General features: G+C 34.2%; 6 protein-coding genes across 6 annotated transcripts; 4 read left to right on the top strand and 2 right to left on the bottom strand.

The window, feature by feature from the left end:
- Positions 1-612: 612 nt before the first annotated feature.
- PHYBLDRAFT_109229 (hypothetical protein) lies at positions 613-3,556 on the top strand (the record flags this gene model as incomplete). The annotated part of the gene is made up of 9 exons (XM_018428100.1): positions 613-800; positions 940-1,184; positions 1,312-1,525; positions 1,609-1,746; positions 1,837-2,133; positions 2,307-2,311; positions 2,449-2,588; positions 2,679-3,113; positions 3,272-3,556. Coding segments are annotated over 9 exons (1,947 nt in total), but the record flags the coding sequence as incomplete, so codon positions are not given.
- A 2,128-nt stretch (positions 3,557-5,684) lies between these two features.
- PHYBLDRAFT_62861 (chitin deacetylase) lies at positions 5,685-7,647 on the top strand (the record flags this gene model as incomplete). The annotated part of the gene is made up of 6 exons (XM_018441027.1): positions 5,685-5,724; positions 5,812-6,117; positions 6,302-6,429; positions 6,550-6,638; positions 6,755-7,269; positions 7,427-7,647. 6 exons carry the CDS (start codon positions 5,685-5,687, stop codon positions 7,645-7,647), a joined length of 1,299 nt encoding a protein of 432 aa, XP_018294993.1.
- A 1,061-nt stretch (positions 7,648-8,708) lies between these two features.
- On the top strand, positions 8,709-9,633 carry PHYBLDRAFT_165447 (hypothetical protein; the record flags this gene model as incomplete). The annotated part of the gene is made up of 5 exons (XM_018435243.1): positions 8,709-8,781; positions 8,866-9,132; positions 9,212-9,303; positions 9,401-9,446; positions 9,521-9,633. 5 exons carry the CDS (start codon positions 8,709-8,711, stop codon positions 9,631-9,633), a joined length of 591 nt encoding a protein of 196 aa, XP_018294992.1.
- A 977-nt stretch (positions 9,634-10,610) lies between these two features.
- Positions 10,611-12,431, bottom strand: PHYBLDRAFT_142460 (hypothetical protein; the record flags this gene model as incomplete). The annotated part of the gene is made up of 3 exons (XM_018430822.1): positions 10,611-11,657; positions 11,833-12,002; positions 12,074-12,431. The coding sequence occupies 3 exons, from the start codon at positions 12,429-12,431 to the stop codon at positions 10,611-10,613; spliced, it is 1,575 nt and encodes a 524-aa protein (XP_018294991.1).
- A 3,417-nt stretch (positions 12,432-15,848) lies between these two features.
- Positions 15,849-17,813, bottom strand: PHYBLDRAFT_142459 (hypothetical protein; the record flags this gene model as incomplete). The annotated part of the gene is made up of 3 exons (XM_018430821.1): positions 15,849-16,571; positions 16,744-17,406; positions 17,541-17,813. 3 exons carry the CDS (start codon positions 17,811-17,813, stop codon positions 15,849-15,851), a joined length of 1,659 nt encoding a protein of 552 aa, XP_018294990.1.
- Positions 17,814-18,466: 653 nt separating this feature from the next.
- On the top strand, positions 18,467-20,478 carry PHYBLDRAFT_185877 (hypothetical protein; the record flags this gene model as incomplete). The annotated part of the gene is made up of 10 exons (XM_018439162.1): positions 18,467-18,496; positions 18,600-18,671; positions 19,037-19,064; positions 19,214-19,247; positions 19,308-19,362; positions 19,505-19,588; positions 19,675-19,761; positions 19,835-19,933; positions 19,992-20,218; positions 20,290-20,478. 10 exons carry the CDS (start codon positions 18,467-18,469, stop codon positions 20,435-20,437), a joined length of 864 nt encoding a protein of 287 aa, XP_018294989.1. The 3' UTR covers positions 20,438-20,478.
- Between the last annotated feature and the right edge of the window lie 1,279 nt (positions 20,479-21,757).

Here is a 21,757-nt window from a genome sequence, read left to right as displayed (position 1 = left end):
ATCACACGGCTAATGTATATATGTATGTGTGTGTGATAATTCAAGGTATTTGAGATCCTTGTTCAATTGACTGCCTTGGCTATGCAGCGTCTATTGAAGAACACTGCTCTCGAACAATCACCAGGCAGCGAGATTTCAATTGATATCAATAATAGAAATGGTACTATTGACGGAAATCATCACAATCATCAGGATCAACTGCTGGGCACAAAACAAACGGTCTTGGCTCTGTCGGATATCCACAAACTCGTCCAGCCTCTCAAAACCAACCTCGAAGCGCAGAAACGAGACGAGAAGTTTAGAGCACGTTTCCATTTACCAAATACCGAACACCTTATTCACCAAGTGAACGCATCACACCCTGTAGAAGAAGAAAGAGACCCAGAATCAATTGAAACTAACTCAAGGTCTAACAAAGCAGCAGCGATAACCAATAAAAAGAAGAATAAAGAGTCGCCCACTATCACCGCCGATAGCAATAGTAATAATACCAAATCTGATAGTCCTGATGGCCGTGGTAGTCCTGAAAGCACTAAAAGCAGTAATAATGAAACCTCAAAAGACGAAAAGAAAGAGGCCGAAAAACACAAGACGACTACCAAAACTGTACTTTACACCGGACAACTTTCTCTGTCGGAATCCTTCTTGACCTTTAGCTCAACTGAAAAGGGATTATTCTTTGAAACCGTCCTTCCGCTTTATGCAATCCGTCGTGTAGAACGAGTTTCTGACAAAGACCATGTCTTTTCAATCAAACTGGTAAACTGGCATCATGGGACAGTAGTATTTCATTTGAATGTGTAAGTGAGAATTTCTGCTCTTTTTCTCTTTTTTTTTCTTTGATTATTGCTGTTATTTTTCTAACTGTTTGTGTGTGCATTTTGGGGTGGATACTATCTATTCTATTATATTATATTATATTATATTATATTATATTAGCACGAAGCAAGAGTATGATACGTTTTCGACCGAATTGACTACAAATCTGCGACAACAGATCAAATTTATGAAGATGATGAAACAGTTTATGACCACATGTGCTTCTGAAGCCCTGGTGAACAACAAGACGCCTGAAGAATTTGACGCCATTCCTGGTGGTCTTGGACTTTTGTTTGAATTCCCTGGAGATCCCAAGAAACTAAAAGATAGAGCCAAGATGCGCGAATGGAAAAAGATCTTTTTAGGTACAAATAAGAAAGAATATATATATATATATGTGTGTGTGTGTATATATTGTGAAATTTACATGATTTTTTTTTCTGTATTTCTTTTTTGTGTTTACACATCATAACAATAATCATAATCGAATAGAACACGGTCGTAATCTGACGGTGGTAAAAACTCCTAGGTTTGCTAAACTTGTTCGCTTTGGATTACCTAATCGACTCCGAGGTGAATTATGGGAAACATGTTCGGGTGCAATCTACCAACGGTTTATGAACCAAGGGTTGTATGAGAGGCTACTCGAAGAAAACAAGGACAAGAATTCATTGAGTCGTGAAGAAATTGAAAAGGACCTTAATAGGTAATTGAATTGAATTGAATTAATGAGTATAGATAACAAGAGATATATTGTATGCATATATTAACATCTTGAGAATATAATAGATCTCTACCAGAATATTCAGCTTATCAGACCCCTCAAGGCATTGACAGTCTCCGTCGTGTTTTGACTGCTTATTCTTGGAAAGATCCCGAACTAGGCTATTGCCAGGCCATGAATATTGTTACATCCGCTATCTTGATGTAAGTTTTATTTTTATATCTCATAGCAACAGAATTAAAAAAAAAGCCAATTCAATTGAATTAAACTTTTTTTTTTCTATATTATTCTAGATACATGAGTGAAGAACAAGCGTTTTTCACATTGAGTGTACTGTGTGATGAAATGCTTCCAGGTTACTACAGTACATCAATGTATGGTGCTCTACTTGATCAGATCATCTTTGAACTTTTGCTCGAAACCACCATGCCTGTTCTTTTCAATCACTTCAAAAAGGCAGACATTCAACTATCTGTGGCCTGCCTTCCCTGGTTCTTGAGTCTGTACATCAACTCGATGCCATTGATGTATGCATTCAGAGTCCTTGATTGTTTCTTTATGGATGGTCCTAGAATTCTCTTTCAGATAGGGTAAGTTCTCTTTTGATATCTATATTATATATAAAGTTGAAAAATAAACAGAGAAAGCAAATTGGGCCAGATAATCTTATTTTAATAACCATTTTCTGTTTTGTCTTTAAAACATATGTATATGTCTTGCACGTTTATAATAATAATAATAATCATTATCGTAATAATCATAGTCTTGGTAAGTTGATTTATAACACCACAATTATTATCTTTTCTTATTTATTTGAGAGAATATATATTTGTATAAAATGTGCTTATTACATGTTCGTTAACAAATCTAACATACATCGTTTTATATTGCTCATTTATAAACAGCCATTCTAAAGATCAATGGCGATGAATTGATGCAGGCTACTGACGACGGTGCCTTTATCAATATACTAAAGTCTTACTTCAATACCTTGGACGACCCTCTATATCCCGACTCACCTAGTCCAAAAGCTCGTACATTGACTGTAAGTTGCTTATATATACAATTGGAAACTACGATGCAAATATTAATTTTATTTAAAAACCTGTCTACCTCTCTTTGTTTATCTATCTAGAAATTCAATGCATTACTCTTGGTCGCTTACAGAGAATTCAATGGCATCACTGGCGAAAAGATCACCGAACTTCGCCGATCCCACCAACCAAAGGTGGTAGCTGGGATCGGATCCTTCACAAAACGCTCTGCTCTTCGAAACCTAGACCACTCTGGAAACCTGACCAAGGAGGAACAAAGTATAGTCTATGATAAGTTTTACAATGTACTTTACTACAAAAAGGTGACCAATGAACAAAAACAACAACCGCGCTACGACTCGCGTGTGGACCAAGCTTCATTTGAGCTCCTGATGTGTTCGTTTGCCAAATGGGCCAAGCTTTCTTCGGATGATCAGGCATTTGATCAGGAAAGACAAGCCAAGGTGTCTAGCCATTTTATGAATCGCCTGTTTAAGCAATTCGACACCAATAATATGAATAGTTTGAGTCTTCAGGTAAAGATCTATAGATTTGAAAATGACATGACATTTATATGAAATCGATTAAATTCAACTAAACTTAAATTATATTAAATTATATTAAATACCTATATGTCAAAACCAAAACCAAAACCAAAACCAAAATACTTATTATTATTTTTTGGTTTTGTTAGGATGTTATTATCGGTATTGGTTCAATTGTAAAAGGTGATCACAATTCACAAATCAAGCTATTTTTTGATCTTCATGATGTGGATCAAGACGGCTACCTCTCCAAAGAAGAAATCTTGCAGTTTTCGGAAACCTTGCTGTGGTTATTCAGAAATACGTCGGATGAATCCCATCTGAACGCCGTATCTACATTTTTGCACAATGCATTTGAATACTCTGAAACAAAGCAAGAAACTGATGCGATTGAAGATGGAGAAAAGTACTTGTCCGTAGCATCATTAAGGTAAGAAACAGATGTGTAGATTATCATTAATAATTATAATACTTGTGTGTTTGCTGTATATTTAAACTTCTTTTTTTAAAAAAAAAAATATTTAGAATGATTGTATTTGCAAACGAAATACTCGAACAATTCTTCGACCATGAATTTGCTCAAACCATCGAACTTGCTGAAAAACCCGTAGAAAAACAACGTAGCTTTGGAAAGGAGATCTTTGATGGTCTTTTTGCAACAGGCGCGAAATTGGCCGCCAACGGACGTATTCAAATGAGATCAATGGCCATGTCCCCAACTCCTTCAAAAACATCTGCCATTACATCGTCTTCATCTGCAATGAGTACTCCTTCGCTCTCATCTGATCCTGTGATTCCAATCGACAAGCTGGACCCAACCGACAAGTCTTTGGATAAAGATGTCAAAAATTCTGAGAGTCTAAAGAGTGATGACATGGTAGCAATGGCAACTGTGGCCACGGTTGCTGCTGCTGCTACTTCTGTTGTAACAATAGCAGGAACAGAGGAAGAGGATGAGCCGGCTGATATGACAGACTTCATTGAGCCTGCTGTGGAGATTGTGAATGTGACGCAAGATATCGTACCAAAACAAGAGGAAAATGAACTTGTCAAGGATACCACCGAGGTTGTTGTGGAAAAAATTACAGACAATGAATTTGACCAGAAGAAGTTGCCGATCAAATCGGTAGAGCACGAGGAATCCGACAAGGACTTGGGTGTGGATTCCGATGAACAAGATGGTGATGTTGATGACGACGACGAAGAATATAATGAAGATGAAGGGGAAGACGTTATGGAAGAAGTGGATCGTTTGTTAAAGGAATATGGAGACGATTCGGATGATTCTGATGACGGTGCTATCTAGTAATAAGAGCTTGAAAAAAAAACAGTAGGCAAGAGAGAAATCTTTTGTTTGGCTTTAGTCTTCTTCTTTAGCTCTATTACCTTGCACTTGGTTCTTGAAACCAAAGAACAAAACACCAAAACAAAAAAATACCTACTTCTTCTTCATGTTATCTCTTTCTTTCTTTCTTTCTTCCTTTATATATTTATTTTGTTTTTTGTTTTCTTGTTTTTGTTTTCTTTCATTTTATTTTTTCTTATTGTCTTCCTCTATATTGCTATTAACCATCATTAGCATCAACAACAACAACAACAATAATAATAATAATAATAATAATATGCAGTGTAATCAATCATTTTCTATAATCATTTTTACCGGCATGAGCTTCATAGGTAATCGACTATTTCTTTTATTATTATTATTATTATTTCCAATTATTTATTATCTATATATAAAAGAGATAAATAACAGTCTATAATCCAAAGAACAAATTGGATTTTCTTTCTTTGTCAATCTTTTTTTTTGTTATTCAAATATCAGCCAAAGGCTTGACAAAGGCGCCTATCATTTAACTAACTTGTAATTAATTAATATTAGTACCATTAGTACCATTAGCATTTGGTGTTCTGTCAATAATGAATAAGAATAAGAAAGTTGCAAATAAATTCTTTAATTATTCATATTAATATTAATAGTATGGATATTATAATCATAGCAAAATATCAGCTCACTAAACTAAACTAGTTGAATTGAATTGAATTGAATTGAATTAAATTGAATTAAAGAAAGAAAAAGAGGGATTTTCAAATAATAATACTCTTTTTTTTGATAATTGAAAAGAAACAAAAAAAATACATATATACATATAGGATTTAAAGGAACAAGAAGTGGTGGTAGCGAATAGAATGTAGACAGCCAAAAAAAAACCAATTGTTATAATTGTTAATATATTATTACTTTTTTTTTGCTTTTGGTACGCAGTGAAATTACATAGCTGGCTACCTTAACAACAAGGAATGCAAATCAAATTGGATTTCCTTTCAGAAACTGGAAAGAAAATATATTCAATCTTTTTGCTCTTCTTCTTTATCTTTATTTTATTATTTTTCATTATTCATTATTATTATTTTGGGTGTTGACTATATTTGATACCCACATACATTAGACGCACGCTTATACCTTTGTTTTGTTTTATTTTCAACAATAACAGCAGTAACAGCAACAAAAGAAAAGTATATAAAGAACAAAAAGGAGCTTTCACTATATTGAACTCTGTCATGCCGAGTAAATTTGGTTCATTTAGCAGTTGCTTTATAGGTAAATTATTTCTGTGTGTGTGTGTGTGCGAAAAAAAAGCAATCATTTAATTTTGTACGCAATATTTATATATTGTAACTCTTATAGCATTTGCAGTTTTACTTTCAATTATATCAAATGTGCTTGCAATATCAGATACTCTGGCCAGCACAAGTATCAGTAACGTTCAGCCTGCAATTCAAGATAATGGAATAACAGTATCTGAAGACGATGTGGGAAATCTTCCCATGTCTTATCAGAGCCAATACCTTGCCGAACCCAATCAACAATCGAATGAATTGATCCAGTCTGCTTTAATTGGTTCAGAATCACCAAATGTTTCTCCAAGTCCTATAAAAGTCTCTGTAGAACCAATAGTAACAGAAGAAGACAATGAAACAAACACCAGCGCTAGTTCTTTACCTGATCCCAAAGATAGCTCGAAACAAGGCAAGTCCTTTGTAAATCAGCATGCATCCATACATACAGATACACACACATAAAAAACAAATATCGGAAGGTTTTGGCTTTGACTTTGGCTTTGGCTTTGATTGTTATTAATTTATTAATTAAATTTTATTTCTTGGATTTTCAAAAGTCGAAAACACGCCCGTAGAAAGTATTGCGGTTGCTGCTGTCACTGTCGAACAACCTCCGTCGCCTGCCAGACCTCATCCTCCTCTTGTGACCGGATGTAGAACTCAAGGCCAGATTGCAGTGACTTATGTAAGTCAAGAATTCTTGTTCTTCATATTTGTGTCTATGTGTGTGTCTGTGTGTGTGCATTTACATGAAAGAAAGGGGCGGTGGCTATTTAATTAATAACTTCTTTGAAAATGTTAATAGAGCGAGGGACCTAGTGATGCAACAGCAAAGATTGTTCATCAACTTAATGATGCAGGTGCACACGCGAACTTTTTTATCAATGCTACATGGTAAGCAACTTGCTTTTCTTTTCTTTGGCTGTCTGTCTATATGATAAAGTGGAAACAGACCAAGAAATGAAAGACCATCATCATAATTATCGCCACTGATATCGTCTTGTTGGTAGGCTCTACACACAACAATATGCAATGGTGGCTCAGAATATCTACAATGGTGGACACTTTATTGGCATGACATATCGTGTCAAGAATGATGACTCTGCTTCCCTGTCAGAGGATGAGATTCGAAAGGACATTATCAACGATGCTCGGATCATAGAGACCCTTATTCATGTTGCACCCAAATACGTTCGATTACATTATACCCCAAAAAAGGATTTCAAGACAGAGGCCATTCTTGACGATCTTGGATTTATCTTGGTCGGTCACAACCTTGACAGCAAAGATTATCAAAAACGAGCACCAATTGGACCTGATTCGGTCGCGGCTGTATATTCGGAAGCCTTCCACAGCCAAAAGGACACCTATGATGCAAAGGGCTCTTTTATTTCGATCCAGTACGACATTCCCGACACCGGATCGTCTATTGGTGTACCCCACGTCATTGACACAATCAATAAGGAAGGCTACACCATGGTCAGACTCGATGGGTGCTTGAATGATCCAAAGCCATACAAGAAGAGTAAGTTACTCTTGCTTTTACTCTTATTTATATATATATATATAAGAGAAATTATTAGTGAGCGAGTGTTTCATTTCTGCTTGAATCGTATTACTGAGAAAAACAAAAATTTCTTTTCTCCTCTGCCCTTTTATTTTCATTTTCATTTTCATTATAGGTGCAGAAAGCAGAGAATATGTCGCTGACAAGTATGCGTTTAATACGGCTGGTTATTCACAAGGCCAGAAAGACATACCCGAAGAAGTGATCGAGGCTGCCAAGGCAGAGGCCGCAAAATCAAAGATTTCAAAATCACATCGTAGTGATGGTGTCATTGGCTCTCCTCTAAAAGCCCACATTCTTTTAATCATTGGATTTTCCTTGGCTCTCTGGCTCTAGAAGATAGAAAGATATATAACTAACTTTAAATTCTTACCCTCACTCATACTTGAACTTACTATTATTCTTATTATTATTCTTATTCTAAACACAAGCACACCTACTCACCCTCAATCACACCCATTAAATATAAAGGCATAGACACTCGTGTATACTCAGTCACGTACACTCAAGACATGTGTATGTGTGTTTGTGAGGGGTGTATTGAAAGTGGAATTAGTGGTGTGTACACACAAAGATATATAAAGTAAACATATCACACCTCTTTATCTTTCTACTTCTTTAAATATATAGATATCCAGATAAAATATCTTTGTTCGTTTAAAAATAATAAAGTATTTATATATTTGATCTTTTCTTTTATATTAATTGACTAACAAACATACATGTATAACCTACACAATAAAAAGGTGCATATAGAATAATAATCAGGATGATATATCTAGTCTATCATCATTTGTGTATTACATCATAAATATTTCTAATCCAGTTTAAAGCTTAGCTTAGCTTAGCTTAGCTTAGCTTAGCTTAGCTTAGCTTAGCCAGGCAAACAAAACGCAAAGCCGATTTGAGCCAAGTCAATTCATAGATACAAGAATTATTTTTATGGCGTGAAATCTCGCCTTGTGAGTGATCAATATTTTTCTAGTCTTTCACAACATATAATTAATATACAGTTGTATTCTTATTTTCTTTGGTTCAATTTGTTTTACATTTGCAAGATTTCATTTTATAATACGACATATATACAACAATCACAGTCTTTATCAAATCATGATAATAAATAAGAGTGGTAATAATCCTGTGTATATCATTCTTACTAAATAGGTTGGTCTACACAATTTGTACTACAAAAAAATGACATGCATGAAATACCATTATTATCCTTTATTTATTTAATTATTTTTCTTTAAAATTTATAACTTCTTCTTCTTCTTTTATTAAATATTTTATATCAGACTACTCACAAGCAAGCAAGCAAGCAAATATATTTTACCTACATCTTACTACTTTCTTTATATTCTCTTTAAGACATATATACATATTATAAATCACAAACAATGAGCAATTTTGTCGATTATTACACAATTCTTAAAGTGAGTCCAAAAGCAACTCAAGAAGAAATCCGCCAAGGTATGTTATCTTATACCTTTAAATATATTCTTAAAAAAAAGGGGATATGAGAAATAACAAAAAAAAAACATATATAAAAATTAGCCTATAAAAAGGAAGCGTTGATAAGTCATCCAGACAGACTACCAGAAGACGCATCAGAAGAGGACCGACGAGAGGCCACAAGACAATTCCAACTGATAGCAGACGCATATCATACACTGGGCGATAAATCAAGAAGAGCAGCCTATGATCGGGCCAGAGCAAGTCACGGCTCCACACCCTTTGCCACACATGCAACTCCCACGGCTTCCTCAGAAACAGCACACAATATGTTCAGCAGTGCATTTGAAGAGTTATTAAAAGACGAAGGTCAGTTCAACAGGCATGCTTGCTACATGTGTCTTATGCTAGTATTAACGTTTTGTTTTATTTTATGGGGTTTATTAAGTGGAACATCCTACCTATATGTGGCGCATGCTAGGTGCTGGAGCAGGATTGGTTATTGGGTTTATTCTGGCCAATTTTGGTGGAGCTTTGATGGTTAGTTAGTTGATGAAATCACGTATATAATATAATATAATATAATATAATATAATATAATATAATATAATATATACTAATTTATATATTGTACTAGGGTGCTGTGGCTGGAAAGACATTAGGACAGATCAGAGATCGTAAAGGTAACTTATATCTGGAGTGTCGAAAACAAACTCATGTATCTGATCAATTGACCTCTTTGCTGCCTGTTATATAGGTGTCTCTGTCTATACTGCCTTTGAACGCCTCGAGGCTTCCGAAAAGAAAAAGATCCTATCGGCTCTTTTGACTCAGTTCCTCACTCAAGGTGCTGTTGGATCCATGAAATAATGAGCTCATCCAACCCAATCCAATTTAGTATATATATATTGTATTATAAGATAAGATAAAATTGGGAAAAAAATCAAGTATTGATCAAACAAATAAACAAATAAATGTATGTATAAGTAAGTGGTATGGTCCTTTGTTCTTTCTTTTATATATATCATTTGTTTTGTTTTTATGTGCTGATTTGAATTGAATATAAGCGATGATTCGTTATTTGACCGAGGGTTTATATTAAATGGTATTTGGATGATGTTTGTTGGTTTTCATGATAGATATCTTAACTTTAGACCCTCTTCTTCCTTCCTTTGCTTATTTATTTATTTATTTATTTTTGATAGACTAGAATTCAATAATGAATTAATTGCTATGCCTACCATACGTACATACATAGATACGAATGTTATATATGTATATTCTGGACGTGATCATTTAATTCAAATAAATGATTCAATTGTACATATTCTCTTGCGGGTGTATGTGTTTTTTTTGTGCTTTCTGTATTTATGTATTATGCTAAGCATAGATATATGTAATCGTTCTTTTCAAAAACAAAAACAAAAAGCTGTTGCAATCTTTATAAAGATCCCCCATTTTATATATATATAATGATGAATTCCAGGTGTATACATATTTTTAAATGCTTGGTAAATGTAAATGATAAAAAGAAATGAATAAGAAGAAGGAAGAAGTAATATTTGTAAATATAAGTATATCATTATGTGGTATAAAATAAATAATAGATGAGTAAATGAGTAAATGAATGAAGAATAGTTGGATAGCTTTTTTGTACAGTGTAATAAGTATAGATATGAGTATAAATATAAATAAGCAATAAAGAATTAATAATTAATATACAAAAGAATGATAGATAATAAGAATAGTGGTAGGAATAACAGCAGGAATAACACTAATAGTAACAGATATATAAGAGCAAAGAAGAAGACAAAGAAATTACAAGACCGTAATGATTTTGATGTTAATTAGATAATTGTCGTGCCAACAAACATCATCATTATCATCATCATCATTATTTTTGCTGTGCTAGGTGGTGATGTGTGGGAATTCAAACCAATTGCACCCGATGTTTCTGCAATTGCAGTCGAGGATGCTGCAGAGCTAGTCGCACTCGACGAAACCGGCATGTGAGCTGGTCCATAAGATTGGACCCGAATAGATGCTGATGGGTTTGGAGTGGTGCCAACCAGGTTATCTGCAGGTGCCCAGTAAGAGACGTTGGGCCGACTAGGTCGAAAGTTTTTTATGGTTCCTCCATCAGCGATCGTTCCGTTTGTGAATTGGGGTTGCAGAGCATATCCAAGATCCAAAAGAACAGTCCGAAGGTTTGGGCCCAAAGGACCGCTGGAGTATTTTTCTGTCAGGCTGTCAAGTGAGACTCCACGATCGGCATTGTAGACCATCAGGTACTCAGCAGACGACTGATACGAATCTTGGTCGACATGTGTAAATGTCGAACCGCGCATGAATGGAACCAGTGAAGTCTCGAGCCAGAACATGCTTTGGAGAGTCGGCCCATTGCCATCATCATTTTCATGGCGAGTGGAACATATGCTGATATCACGCGAGGTAGTTGCTAGTTGGTACATTGCTTCGGCTGTCTGGCGTTCTGTGGATCCGTACCAGGTGTTGACCATGTCTATCATGCTAGCAAACAAGACATTGGCATCACACCAGCCGTTGAGTACCTTTGTATAGTGTGTAAGGGGTACTTGTTCATTGGGTGAAGATAGTATGGTGGTGTATAGTAGGCGATCGAGAGGAAATTCTACAAATCCCCAGAACGGTTGGGTTCCTACTGACGTCTTGACATTGTCGGCTACAGATTGGAGTTCTGTAGATGGAGTGAGTTTTGCTGGAGTGATGAATTGTGGTAGGTCGTCGACATATGGTGCGAATCGATTGTACATCTCGTCTCCCCAGGAACTGATGAATCCTAGGCCATGGACTAGTTCGTGAATGACTGTGCGTAAGAGATCTGTTTCATTTTGGTGAATTTTTCCAGAATCATTCTAAATATGTTATATAAATTTTTATTTATTTATTTATTTATTTATTTATTTATTTATTTATTGGGAGAGGGTATTGTTTTTTGTTTGTTTGGTGTATGTTATTTGTGTATTAATATATATTTATAAGAATGACAATAATGATAGAAAATATATGTATTTGACAGGTGGTACTTACATAAAAATACCAGGAAATGTCGCTGTTAAACATTGCGTTTATATCGTATGTAGCCCACCGAGGAATTACTGTAAGATTTGTGAATTGTTTAAGCATTGCTTGTGGGTACATTCTGGTCACCCCGTCAGTTGGATCGTTCATTAGATATGATACGGTAGGATAAGCCAATCCTTGATGATGATATTAACAATAATGATTAATATGGAGAACATTGATTATTTTTATTTTTGTATATATTTACCTATGGCTTTCATATCATTGTCCTTTTTACATTCTCCTCGAGTGCTGCAAAACGACAAGAAGCTGGCATTGACCTGGATCGGTGTTTCAAACTTAACGACGGAGGATATGATGTCGGCTGCTTTGTGGAAAGTGGCAGTAGCTTTTTCGCAATGGTCCGAATCGCACTTGATGTCAAGATAGATTCGGTTCTCGAGTGTATTTCGTTGGTATTGTTTTTGGTGTTCTGGGCAATAATCGTAATGGTTTTCGTGTGTGACGGGATTGTGATGAATACAGTGCATTGCACTTACAGTGGCTGTCCATTGACATGCTACAACAATGGTAATTATAAGGTACCAAAAAGTTCCAGCTGCCATTCTTGATTAAGTAATAATGGTAGTTTTAATATTAGTAGTAGTAATAGTAGTAATAGTAATATATAATGAAGAAGAAGAAGAAGAAGAAGAAGAAAAAGAAAGGGGAAGAAAAATAAGAGTGCGAATAAGAGGAAGAAGATTATATATCTATAATGTAATATTAACTATAACTATAATTATAACTATAACTATAATTATATTTTCATACATTTATATATATAATTTTTTTTATTTTTTTTTAATAATTTTTAATATTTTTTTTTTGTAATTATTTCTCCCCCGCCTTTTCCTTTCTACTTTGTATGTCTGTATATAAAAAAAATGTGTATATGTAGTATTGTTGTTATGGCTGTGGTTATGTGTGCACAGAAACTCTTTGGCAAATTTAACCTATCAAGGGAAGGTCCCTTCTCGGCACACGTGACAGGTCCTACACTGACTGGGTTTGAAAAACAAAGGTGCCAAGAATTTTGCCATCGTACGCCAAGCCTTGGGTTTTTTATTTATTTATTTATTTATATTTTAAAAAAAAATTAAATTATAAAACCTTGATTTGTTTTTTATATATATATATGTAATATATGAATATATAAAAGTATAAACGATTATTGCGCTTATTTTTAATAATAAAGAAAAGCTATAATTGCGATTAAAAACAAGATATTCCTCTGTAAAATATCCAATAATTTCACAAAGCATCAAGGTCAAAATCATAAAAATATATATAAAAATAAATAAATAGATAAGAATGATCGACAAGTATTACTTGTTGCTTATTTATATTATAAATTTATAATTTATTTTATTTCCTAAAACAATAGATGTTGTGCAGCCTACAAATCCAAAACAATAAACTGTTTGTTACGAAACAGACACACGCACGCACGCATACATACAAATCATACAGAAAGAGAGAGAAAGACTTGTAGTACAAAGCTTGGCAGATTCACAACAATCAAAAACAAGTAAATAGCCGATAAACTAAAATGTTATATATATATATATAAAAATAAAATAAAGAATCAATTCTCCTAAGAATTAGCACAAAGTTTAAACGTAAATATTATCTAGATAACTACATCTTTAATTTGCTTTAATTTGCTTTAATTTGCTTTGCCTTACTTTTTGTTTTGTTTTTTATAAAAATAAAAAACAAGGTCAATAATATAATACAATGCAGTATATAAATATTGCGATTGAAAATAAATCACATTAGAGTAGAAAGCAAATAGTCAATATATGGTAATCACCACGAGTATAAGTCATATAGTCCTGTTCTCACCATCTCCAGCGCCAGTACCAACGCCAACGCCAAAACCCACACCAACAGAATCAATTTATCTTATTTATTCTCTTTAAGCACAGAACATATAATGCCCTGAATATATTTATATATCAATGTATTCTGCTTGTTTTAAAAGAGAAAGAAATAAAATATGAATTTTCCCAACAAATACATGTAAAATGTAAAATGTGCATACATTAATCTATTGTCTTCTTTTTGTAACCTCATATCTTGGCTCTGGTTCAGTTGCACTAGTTTATTTCCCAAAAATAAAAGGCAATTTCTTTTAAAGAAAATTCTATTTTGTATATTAAGCACAATGCTTGTGTTTTGGTTCTGTTTTTCTTTGCTAAAGACTCTAGAGTTTCTCTTATAGAAGTCAAGAAAACAGAATCAGAACTAGAACTGCAATTGTAATTCTCTACTGAAATCAAATGAGATAGATAGAAATCACAACCACAGGAACTAAAAAACAATGCTTGTTTGTTTATCCTTATTATATGTTAGTGTCACCATTATCACCAACAACAACAACAAAGAGAGAGGGAAAGAGAGACTTTTTATTGTACAAAATATACGAACGGGGTTTTTTTGGTTTCTTGTTTCTCATTCACACGCACATACATACATACACACTTATATATATATATATATATATATACAGCTCTTTATCTTTACATCTTTAGAGGACAATAGAAAGATAGAAAGATATATAGAAATACATATTTGATCCCAATGCCTGTCAAGATTGGACTCCACGTGTCTGTTCTATTGAGGATCCTAACAGTCGCGTTTTCTGCTTTTATTCTTGTCCTTGTCCTTGTCCTTGTCCTTGTTCTTGCTTGAAAAGGTTTAATTCTCCTAAAAAATGTTCAATTCTTTTTTGAAACAAAGAAATTCAACCTTAATATACAGAAATATATTCTTCCTCTTGTGTCAAATAAAACCAACCAATCAACCCAATCAACCAAAAAGGTACTTTAAAGTAATTAAAGTATTTTATATATTAATTAAGCAATTTTACTCATTTTATTTGAATTTATCTAACCTATTTGAATAGCCTCTGTTTTGGTAATTAAAAATGTATTTATTATCTCTGAGATTTCTCTCTAAATAAGATCTTGATCTAATCAATGTCAAAAGAGCAATACCAGCAAAATAATTTAAAGATACAATAAACTAATGGCCGTAGTAGCTTTATCTTTTTTTTCTGCTGTATTTCCTACATATACACTTTTATATCAATTTATACGCGTGTGTATGTATGTACGTACAAGAATCACACTGGGCTGTGCGGGCCGAATTTTAGCGGATCACCCACAAATCAATTATTTTTTTTCCCTATTTCTCTGGAACCAACTCCGGTAATCCGGATCGGACTGTGCATGTGTAACCCACAAAACCTTTATATGGTACATAAGCAAAATTATAGATATATATATATACCTATGCCTACACATGCACATATCCATTTGTCTGTAATATTCATTTGCTTTCTATCTTTCTTTATATATAATGATGGCACAGATCAATCTATTTCTTTATTCTTGGTTTTGTCTTGTATTCTGACACACCTCTTGAAAATAAATTAAGTTTTTTTTTGGTTACCCATGGATACATATTAACCATTTCTTATTTCTTGATATTTTGAATGAATATGTATAAATTCAATGTACATGTGTGAGAGTGTGTGTGTATGTGTGTGTATGTAGATGTTACGCGCGTGTATTTCAAAAATTACTACTAATATCACTACATTCCTTATTGTACATAATTATGATTAGTATTTTACAAAGCATATGTAATAATAATAATAAAAAGAGAGAAACTCAAAAAAAAATAATTGTAAAAGGAATACTATTTCCGCGATGAGCAATGTGTTTAACCGAGAACTCTTGGCATTAAACGTCATTTCTCGCACAAGATCTCCGCCATATATACATACCTACATACATACTTACTTACATATATAGAACATAGATAAAGAGATTGATCAATTGCTTGACGGACACTACATTACACACTACACTACAGACATATACATGTATTACTCTAAAAATGATAATGTAATGACAAAATGAATAACGTCTATTTTTTATTATTTTTATTTTATTTGTTGTGTTGTTGTGTTTTTAAGGTACTCGGATTCTTTCAAGACCAGTGACAAGTTTCGAGTGACCAAATATACTGGATCTCACCAGATTCTCAGCCAACTCTCGGCTATTTTTTATACAATCAGGAACACTCACACCAAGGTAACTAGCTCCTGCCAAGCTAAGCCTTCCTCTGTAGAGATCACTTGTCTGTCTATCCAGTTGTCTGAGCCGAGCCTCGTGGCCTACCCTGTATTGAGGAATACAACTCGACAAAACATTGGCCATCTTATGGGTCGGGTTGGCATCGATCCCAAGGTAGGTCTGAACTCCCTTTTGAGCATATTCCAGTACCTCATCAGGACTGACTTGCCCGACTGACCGGCCGCCAAACGTCTTCTGCCACTGGTGCCCGCCAATCATCACAGTCATCTTGACAGGATCTTCCCCTCCGCCAACAGAGTTTGCCTGGTTTTGTTTTTGATCTTGACCACGCATCGCATTCGAATCAAACACAACCCCAAGTGTACCAGGCACAGGAAGTTTGTAGTCTGAATCTGGGTGTGGAGTCAGGAATCCAAAGCCATCATACGGCAGTTGGACTGTATATGGATCGTACACCAGATTCACTACTCCAACATCCACTCCAGGCGTCTCTTTAAGATGCATTAGTGGAGTCTTGGCCAATACCTTGTCCAATACATTTGCAGGCAAGGTAGAAATTACATGATCTGCAAAGTGTGTTCCCTTGGTAGTCGTTACCTTTATATTCATATTTACACACACATATATATACATATATATTGTTATTTGTTTTATGGTGATGTAATTTGTGGAATTAATGAATAAATACCATAGAATAGAGTATTCACATATGTAGCATATTCTTTTCTTCTCTAGTTTCACCATTACCGATATTGATATTTAACATTACCTTGCACTCATTGTTCGAAGACGTCAGTTCAACCGAGCTGACTTGTTCTCCGGTCACCAATTCAACATTCGGCTGGTTAACTAGCCAATCTCTCAATGACTTCGTCAGGGTCTCGGTGCCATTCTTGAACCCAATCACACTCTGACCGGCCATGTCTTGAATCCAAGTCTTTTGTTGTTCAGTGCTGCCGGGATTCTCGAGACATTCCCTGACCATCTTCTTGTCATTGGCAGTCTGGAGATCCACGCCACCTTTAATCATGCCCTTGACTACACTACCATGGACCTTTTCGTTTTCGCAGAGAACTCGAAAGGTCGATTTGACTGACAGATTCTTGGCGTCCCCTGCATAAACACCGTGCGTAATTGCACCCACCAGATTCAGGGCAACGTGTCTGTTGAACCGGCGCTCGACAAACGAATACAACGACTCGTCTGCATCGACGTCGTGGGCCCAGTCCGCAGATCCAGGTGGTGCATGGAATTCATTGACGATAGACTGAATGACGGATTTGAAAACCGGGGGAGAAGGTTTGAACAAGAGAGAAGGCAACGAAGAAGGTAAGGTGTTGATCTGATCATCGTAGTAGATGTAACGATTCTTTGCCGACGGATCTGTTTTTGGAACACTCATGACCTCTGGTTGAAGATTCAATTGACTAATCTACATGTTTAACAAAACACACAAATAAATGAATAAGAATTGCGATGATCATTTACTTTTAGATTCTCGTTATTTTCTTGCTTTATTCATTACACAGCAGCAATGAATATATAAATAAAATAAATTAGAATTACCATGTCAAGAACAATAGTTCCACCAGGTCCTACTGGCCGAAGACTTCGTGGACCAACTTCCAAAAGAACATCTTCTGGATTTTGGGGAGTGTTGTCATTTGGAGTTGAGAGGTAAGTTCCCGGCGATACTCTTTGACTACGAATCCATCCACCAGCGCGATCGCTGCCTTCAATCAAGACAATCTTTGTTGTTTCTGGAACCAGTCGAGAAAGGTAGAATGCTGCAGAGAGTCCAGAGATACCTCCTCCTAAAACTGCTATTCTTGTTGTCATGACCCTGTATATGATACGTATATGTGGTTGTGTGCTTTATTTGTTTGTTTGCCTTTTTATTTATATATATATTATAAATAAATATATAATAAGTTTTTGCGTATTTGTTACAAGTGTGTGTGTGTATATATATATTGTCAGTTTATTTGTTTCAAGCCAAGAATATAATAAAGAAAAAAAAATGATCAGGCAATTTAAATAACAATTGTTGTATACATATAAAAGATAATGCCAGTTCTCAAGAGGCTATTCAATGTCCGTAAAGAAAGGCCTCTCTCACCCCTTCCCATATTTTGGCTTGTACTGTAAAGAAGAAGCAAATAATAAATAAAAGAGAGGGAGATAGAGATAGTAAGACCTTTTATTTTCCACAAGGCAGTTTCATACTTTATATATAAATATTATATGTGAGTTAAAGAGATGGTTTGGTTGTAATAAGCTATGGTAATTGAGAAGAAGAAATCTACATTATAAAAAGAAATGTATAATATATATATATAAATATAAAATATAAAATATAATATTAAGTAAGAGGGAGAGAAAGAGATTGCTTGAGAAAACTAGGAAATTGCTTTATTTCTGTTTCTATTTCCATTTTATTTGTCTGTGACGCAAACAATCATACTACACTACTTCAACGTCATTAATAAGAAATGCATGCCAAAGAAGAACAAGAGACAGCTGTAATGCACCCACACATTTACATGAAGAAAGAAGAATATTAATTATATATACTTGTTTATTTTCTCAACCAATAAATAAATATATATAATTTTATAATTCTAGATTTGCCAAAGGGAATGGCTATTACATGACATTATGCCGCCAATGTTGCATCGATTGAGAGAACATCTCGAGGTAAGATAATAATAATATAGATATTAAATATGTAGTTACATATGTACTTCTTTAATATATTTAATATAGTAAAGTAAAGCAAAGCATAGTATCTTTATAGTCCCTTTTTCTTTCTTTCTTACTTTGAATTCACTATTTAACTTCTTTAATTAATTAATTAATTAATTAATTAATTTAATCTATCAATTTCTTTCCTTCATTGATTGATTGATTGATTGATATGTTTATACCATTTACTTCAACCAAATCAAATAAAAAGCAGAAATTCATGTAGATCTAAACTGATAAAGAACAATGTTATTCTTTCTTTCCATGCCCTTTGTTTTCTTTTTCTTTTCTTTCTCTATCTCTATCTCTTGATGTAGACGAGTCTGAGTATTCTGTCTAAGCAAAGTAAGGATTCTTTAATAGTAAGAGAAGTAGTTTAATGAATTGAATTGAATTGAATTGAGCTAATGAACAGTTAATTATTATTTTAATTTTTAATCTTTCATATAATATAATATACGCACATATACATACTTATGCATATGTACATGTAGCTAAGATGGATTCTCTACCTCTGACTACATCAAAGTAAAGTACCAAATGATTGAGCATTAGAATCAGTATTAATATTATTAATCATTCTTGTAGAAATGACTCGATAAAGGGCTTGATTACCTTGAGTGGAACACATATCAATACAGCAGTAAGTATATTAAATAAGTACAACACATCGATGCGCATGAATATGGACATGTATTAATTAATTAAATCAATCAAGAATTAAGCATTTAATCTAATATCGTAAATAAAACCCAAAAAGAAACTAAAGTTATCATTGCGATTAGGAATTGCAAATCAAGTTGACTCCTCATCAAGAGACAGCTGTCAAGGCAACCATTGAAGAAACCGCACCTTATTTCTTAGAGCAAGTAAGCAACACATACCCGCGCACAATTAATTAATAGCTAATATGCAAAATGTAATTTGTACAAAAAAAACTTTGATTGCTTTATAGGCACAACAAGGCAGAAATTACATTGGCTTGGCAACAAAACGTGTCAGGACCATGTCAGAGCCCTTGACAAAACAAGCTGCTGTAGAGGTAATAAATAAAGAACGGTGAATATATTTATATGTACTATTAAACTTATCCTTCTTTTTTTTTTAAAAAAAAGCTACTCGATGATTTGTGTAAGCTTATTGATCGTGCCCGGTCTTCATTCGAATATCCTTCAGAAGCAGCCTTGTTTCCTTACAAAGTCTGTCATCCAAAGGTAATATACAAACAAATAGGTTGATATGTTTTTTTTTTACTAAAAACCAAAAGTATAGTATTTTAGCCCGCCATTGAAGCAGGATCTAGTCATTGAATTTTTTATACAAGATGTCTTTATCGTCTGCAATGTCTATTGTCTTGATTACAATACCACGCGCGGAAACAAGTTTAGCTCAGACTCCCCAGTATTCGTGTATCCTTTAATACGCACTAGTATTGCTATTTTATGTTCAAAGCATTATGTACACAGAGAAAGTTTGAATCTATCAGACATTCGTTCTGCGTACACACGCACATCTACATGTATATTATTTACTACTGTTTATTTTGTGTTATTACTATTATCGTTATTAGGACTTACAAGGACAAGAATGCAACAGTTGTAGATCAGGCAAAGACAAAAACTCAGTCTCCAATGTTGACCGAGCTCAAGGCATCACTGCAGTCGATTCGTGGACTCTGTCAGATCTATAAACAAATGTTACTCCAAATTGAAGTCTAACCAAAACCTGAATAAATATATGCACATATTATACACACTGCACACACTGCACACACTGCACACAACATAACATAATATAACATATATTCTTTACATTAACCAAAGTGTATAGCTATACAAAGCACAAAGAGCAAAGCATAATTAAAAGCAAAATAAAGAAGGGAAATATAAAGGTAACATTAAGGGGGTTTCACCACCTTTGATGCTTGACTGTTGGATGTTGCGGTAGTTTAATCTGAAAAATGATTGGCTGTGACGAATATTCAAAAAAAAATGAAAACTGAGCATCTAAGCATCTAAGAAAATGGTTCACCACTGAATGTCCGTGACTTGGCCAAAATTTACAAAAACTTGTACTTTATGTACAATTGATGGAAAAATTCATATAAGAGTAAAAGTCAAAAATAAGACATAATCAATCTATGTAAGAGTGGCTATCTTGATACCAAATCATAAAAGTCTAACTTACTTATGGGGAATTTGGGCAGGGATAATATATTTATGGGTTCTCTAATCAAGTGTATTGTACATATGAATTTTGATGTTATGAAAGAAAACATCTCAACCAAGAGACATTAATGGTATTCAATAGTCTTTTTATAATATTTGCTAATTGGGTGGTGCTTGAACTACCATTACATCCAACAGTCAAGCATCAGAGGTGGTGAAACCCCCTATTACAATCTCTCAAAATCAACTTCGTCCCTGTTGGTGTGGTGAGTATAGCCTTTTTACCCACTTAGACTGACCCAGGATTTGGCTAATTTCATACCAATATCAGAGCCAGCTTTGATGTGTTGCTGTGTACTATACCCGTGTTTTTATTTTCTTTTCAGAATGCACCGGTTGTTTTTTTTTTGTATAAAGCAATAGCGTTAAAGCGATCATTGTGTGAAGTGACAAACAGATTTAAGCGCTCTTTTTCTTGCTGTTTTTTTTATTGATTACAGAAAGGACTAAGCTTACTCATATATTGTTTATTTTCTTTCTCATTAAGCTATAGAATGCCTGGGCTGATGGCAAAAGATAAGTTATTGCTTGGGCGCGCAAACAACCTATACTTCTTTGGGTTGCCTTTGTGCTTCTATTGAGAATCCTTAAGGATTTTCTCCATTTGCTGAAGATGACCTTATTAAATTGAGATGTTAATTTTGAGAAAGGTACACTTTTTTCTTTTTTTTTATTCACCTTTATCACCCAAAAGAAACTAATTGATTCTGGCTGTGGTGGTTATACCACGACCTAACACTGATTCCTTCTTGCTGATGAACCAGGCAAGTTAACAATCTCTGCAACTTCTACGCACCAGGCGCATATACA

Source organism: Phycomyces blakesleeanus (genome assembly GCF_001638985.1).
Source record: "Phycomyces blakesleeanus NRRL 1555(-) unplaced genomic scaffold PHYBLscaffold_5, whole genome shotgun sequence".
In the NCBI taxonomy this organism is placed as follows: domain Eukaryota; kingdom Fungi; phylum Mucoromycota; class Mucoromycetes; order Mucorales; family Phycomycetaceae; genus Phycomyces; species Phycomyces blakesleeanus.
Note: the sequence above shows the minus strand (reverse complement) of the source record. Positions and strands in the feature narration are given on the sequence as shown.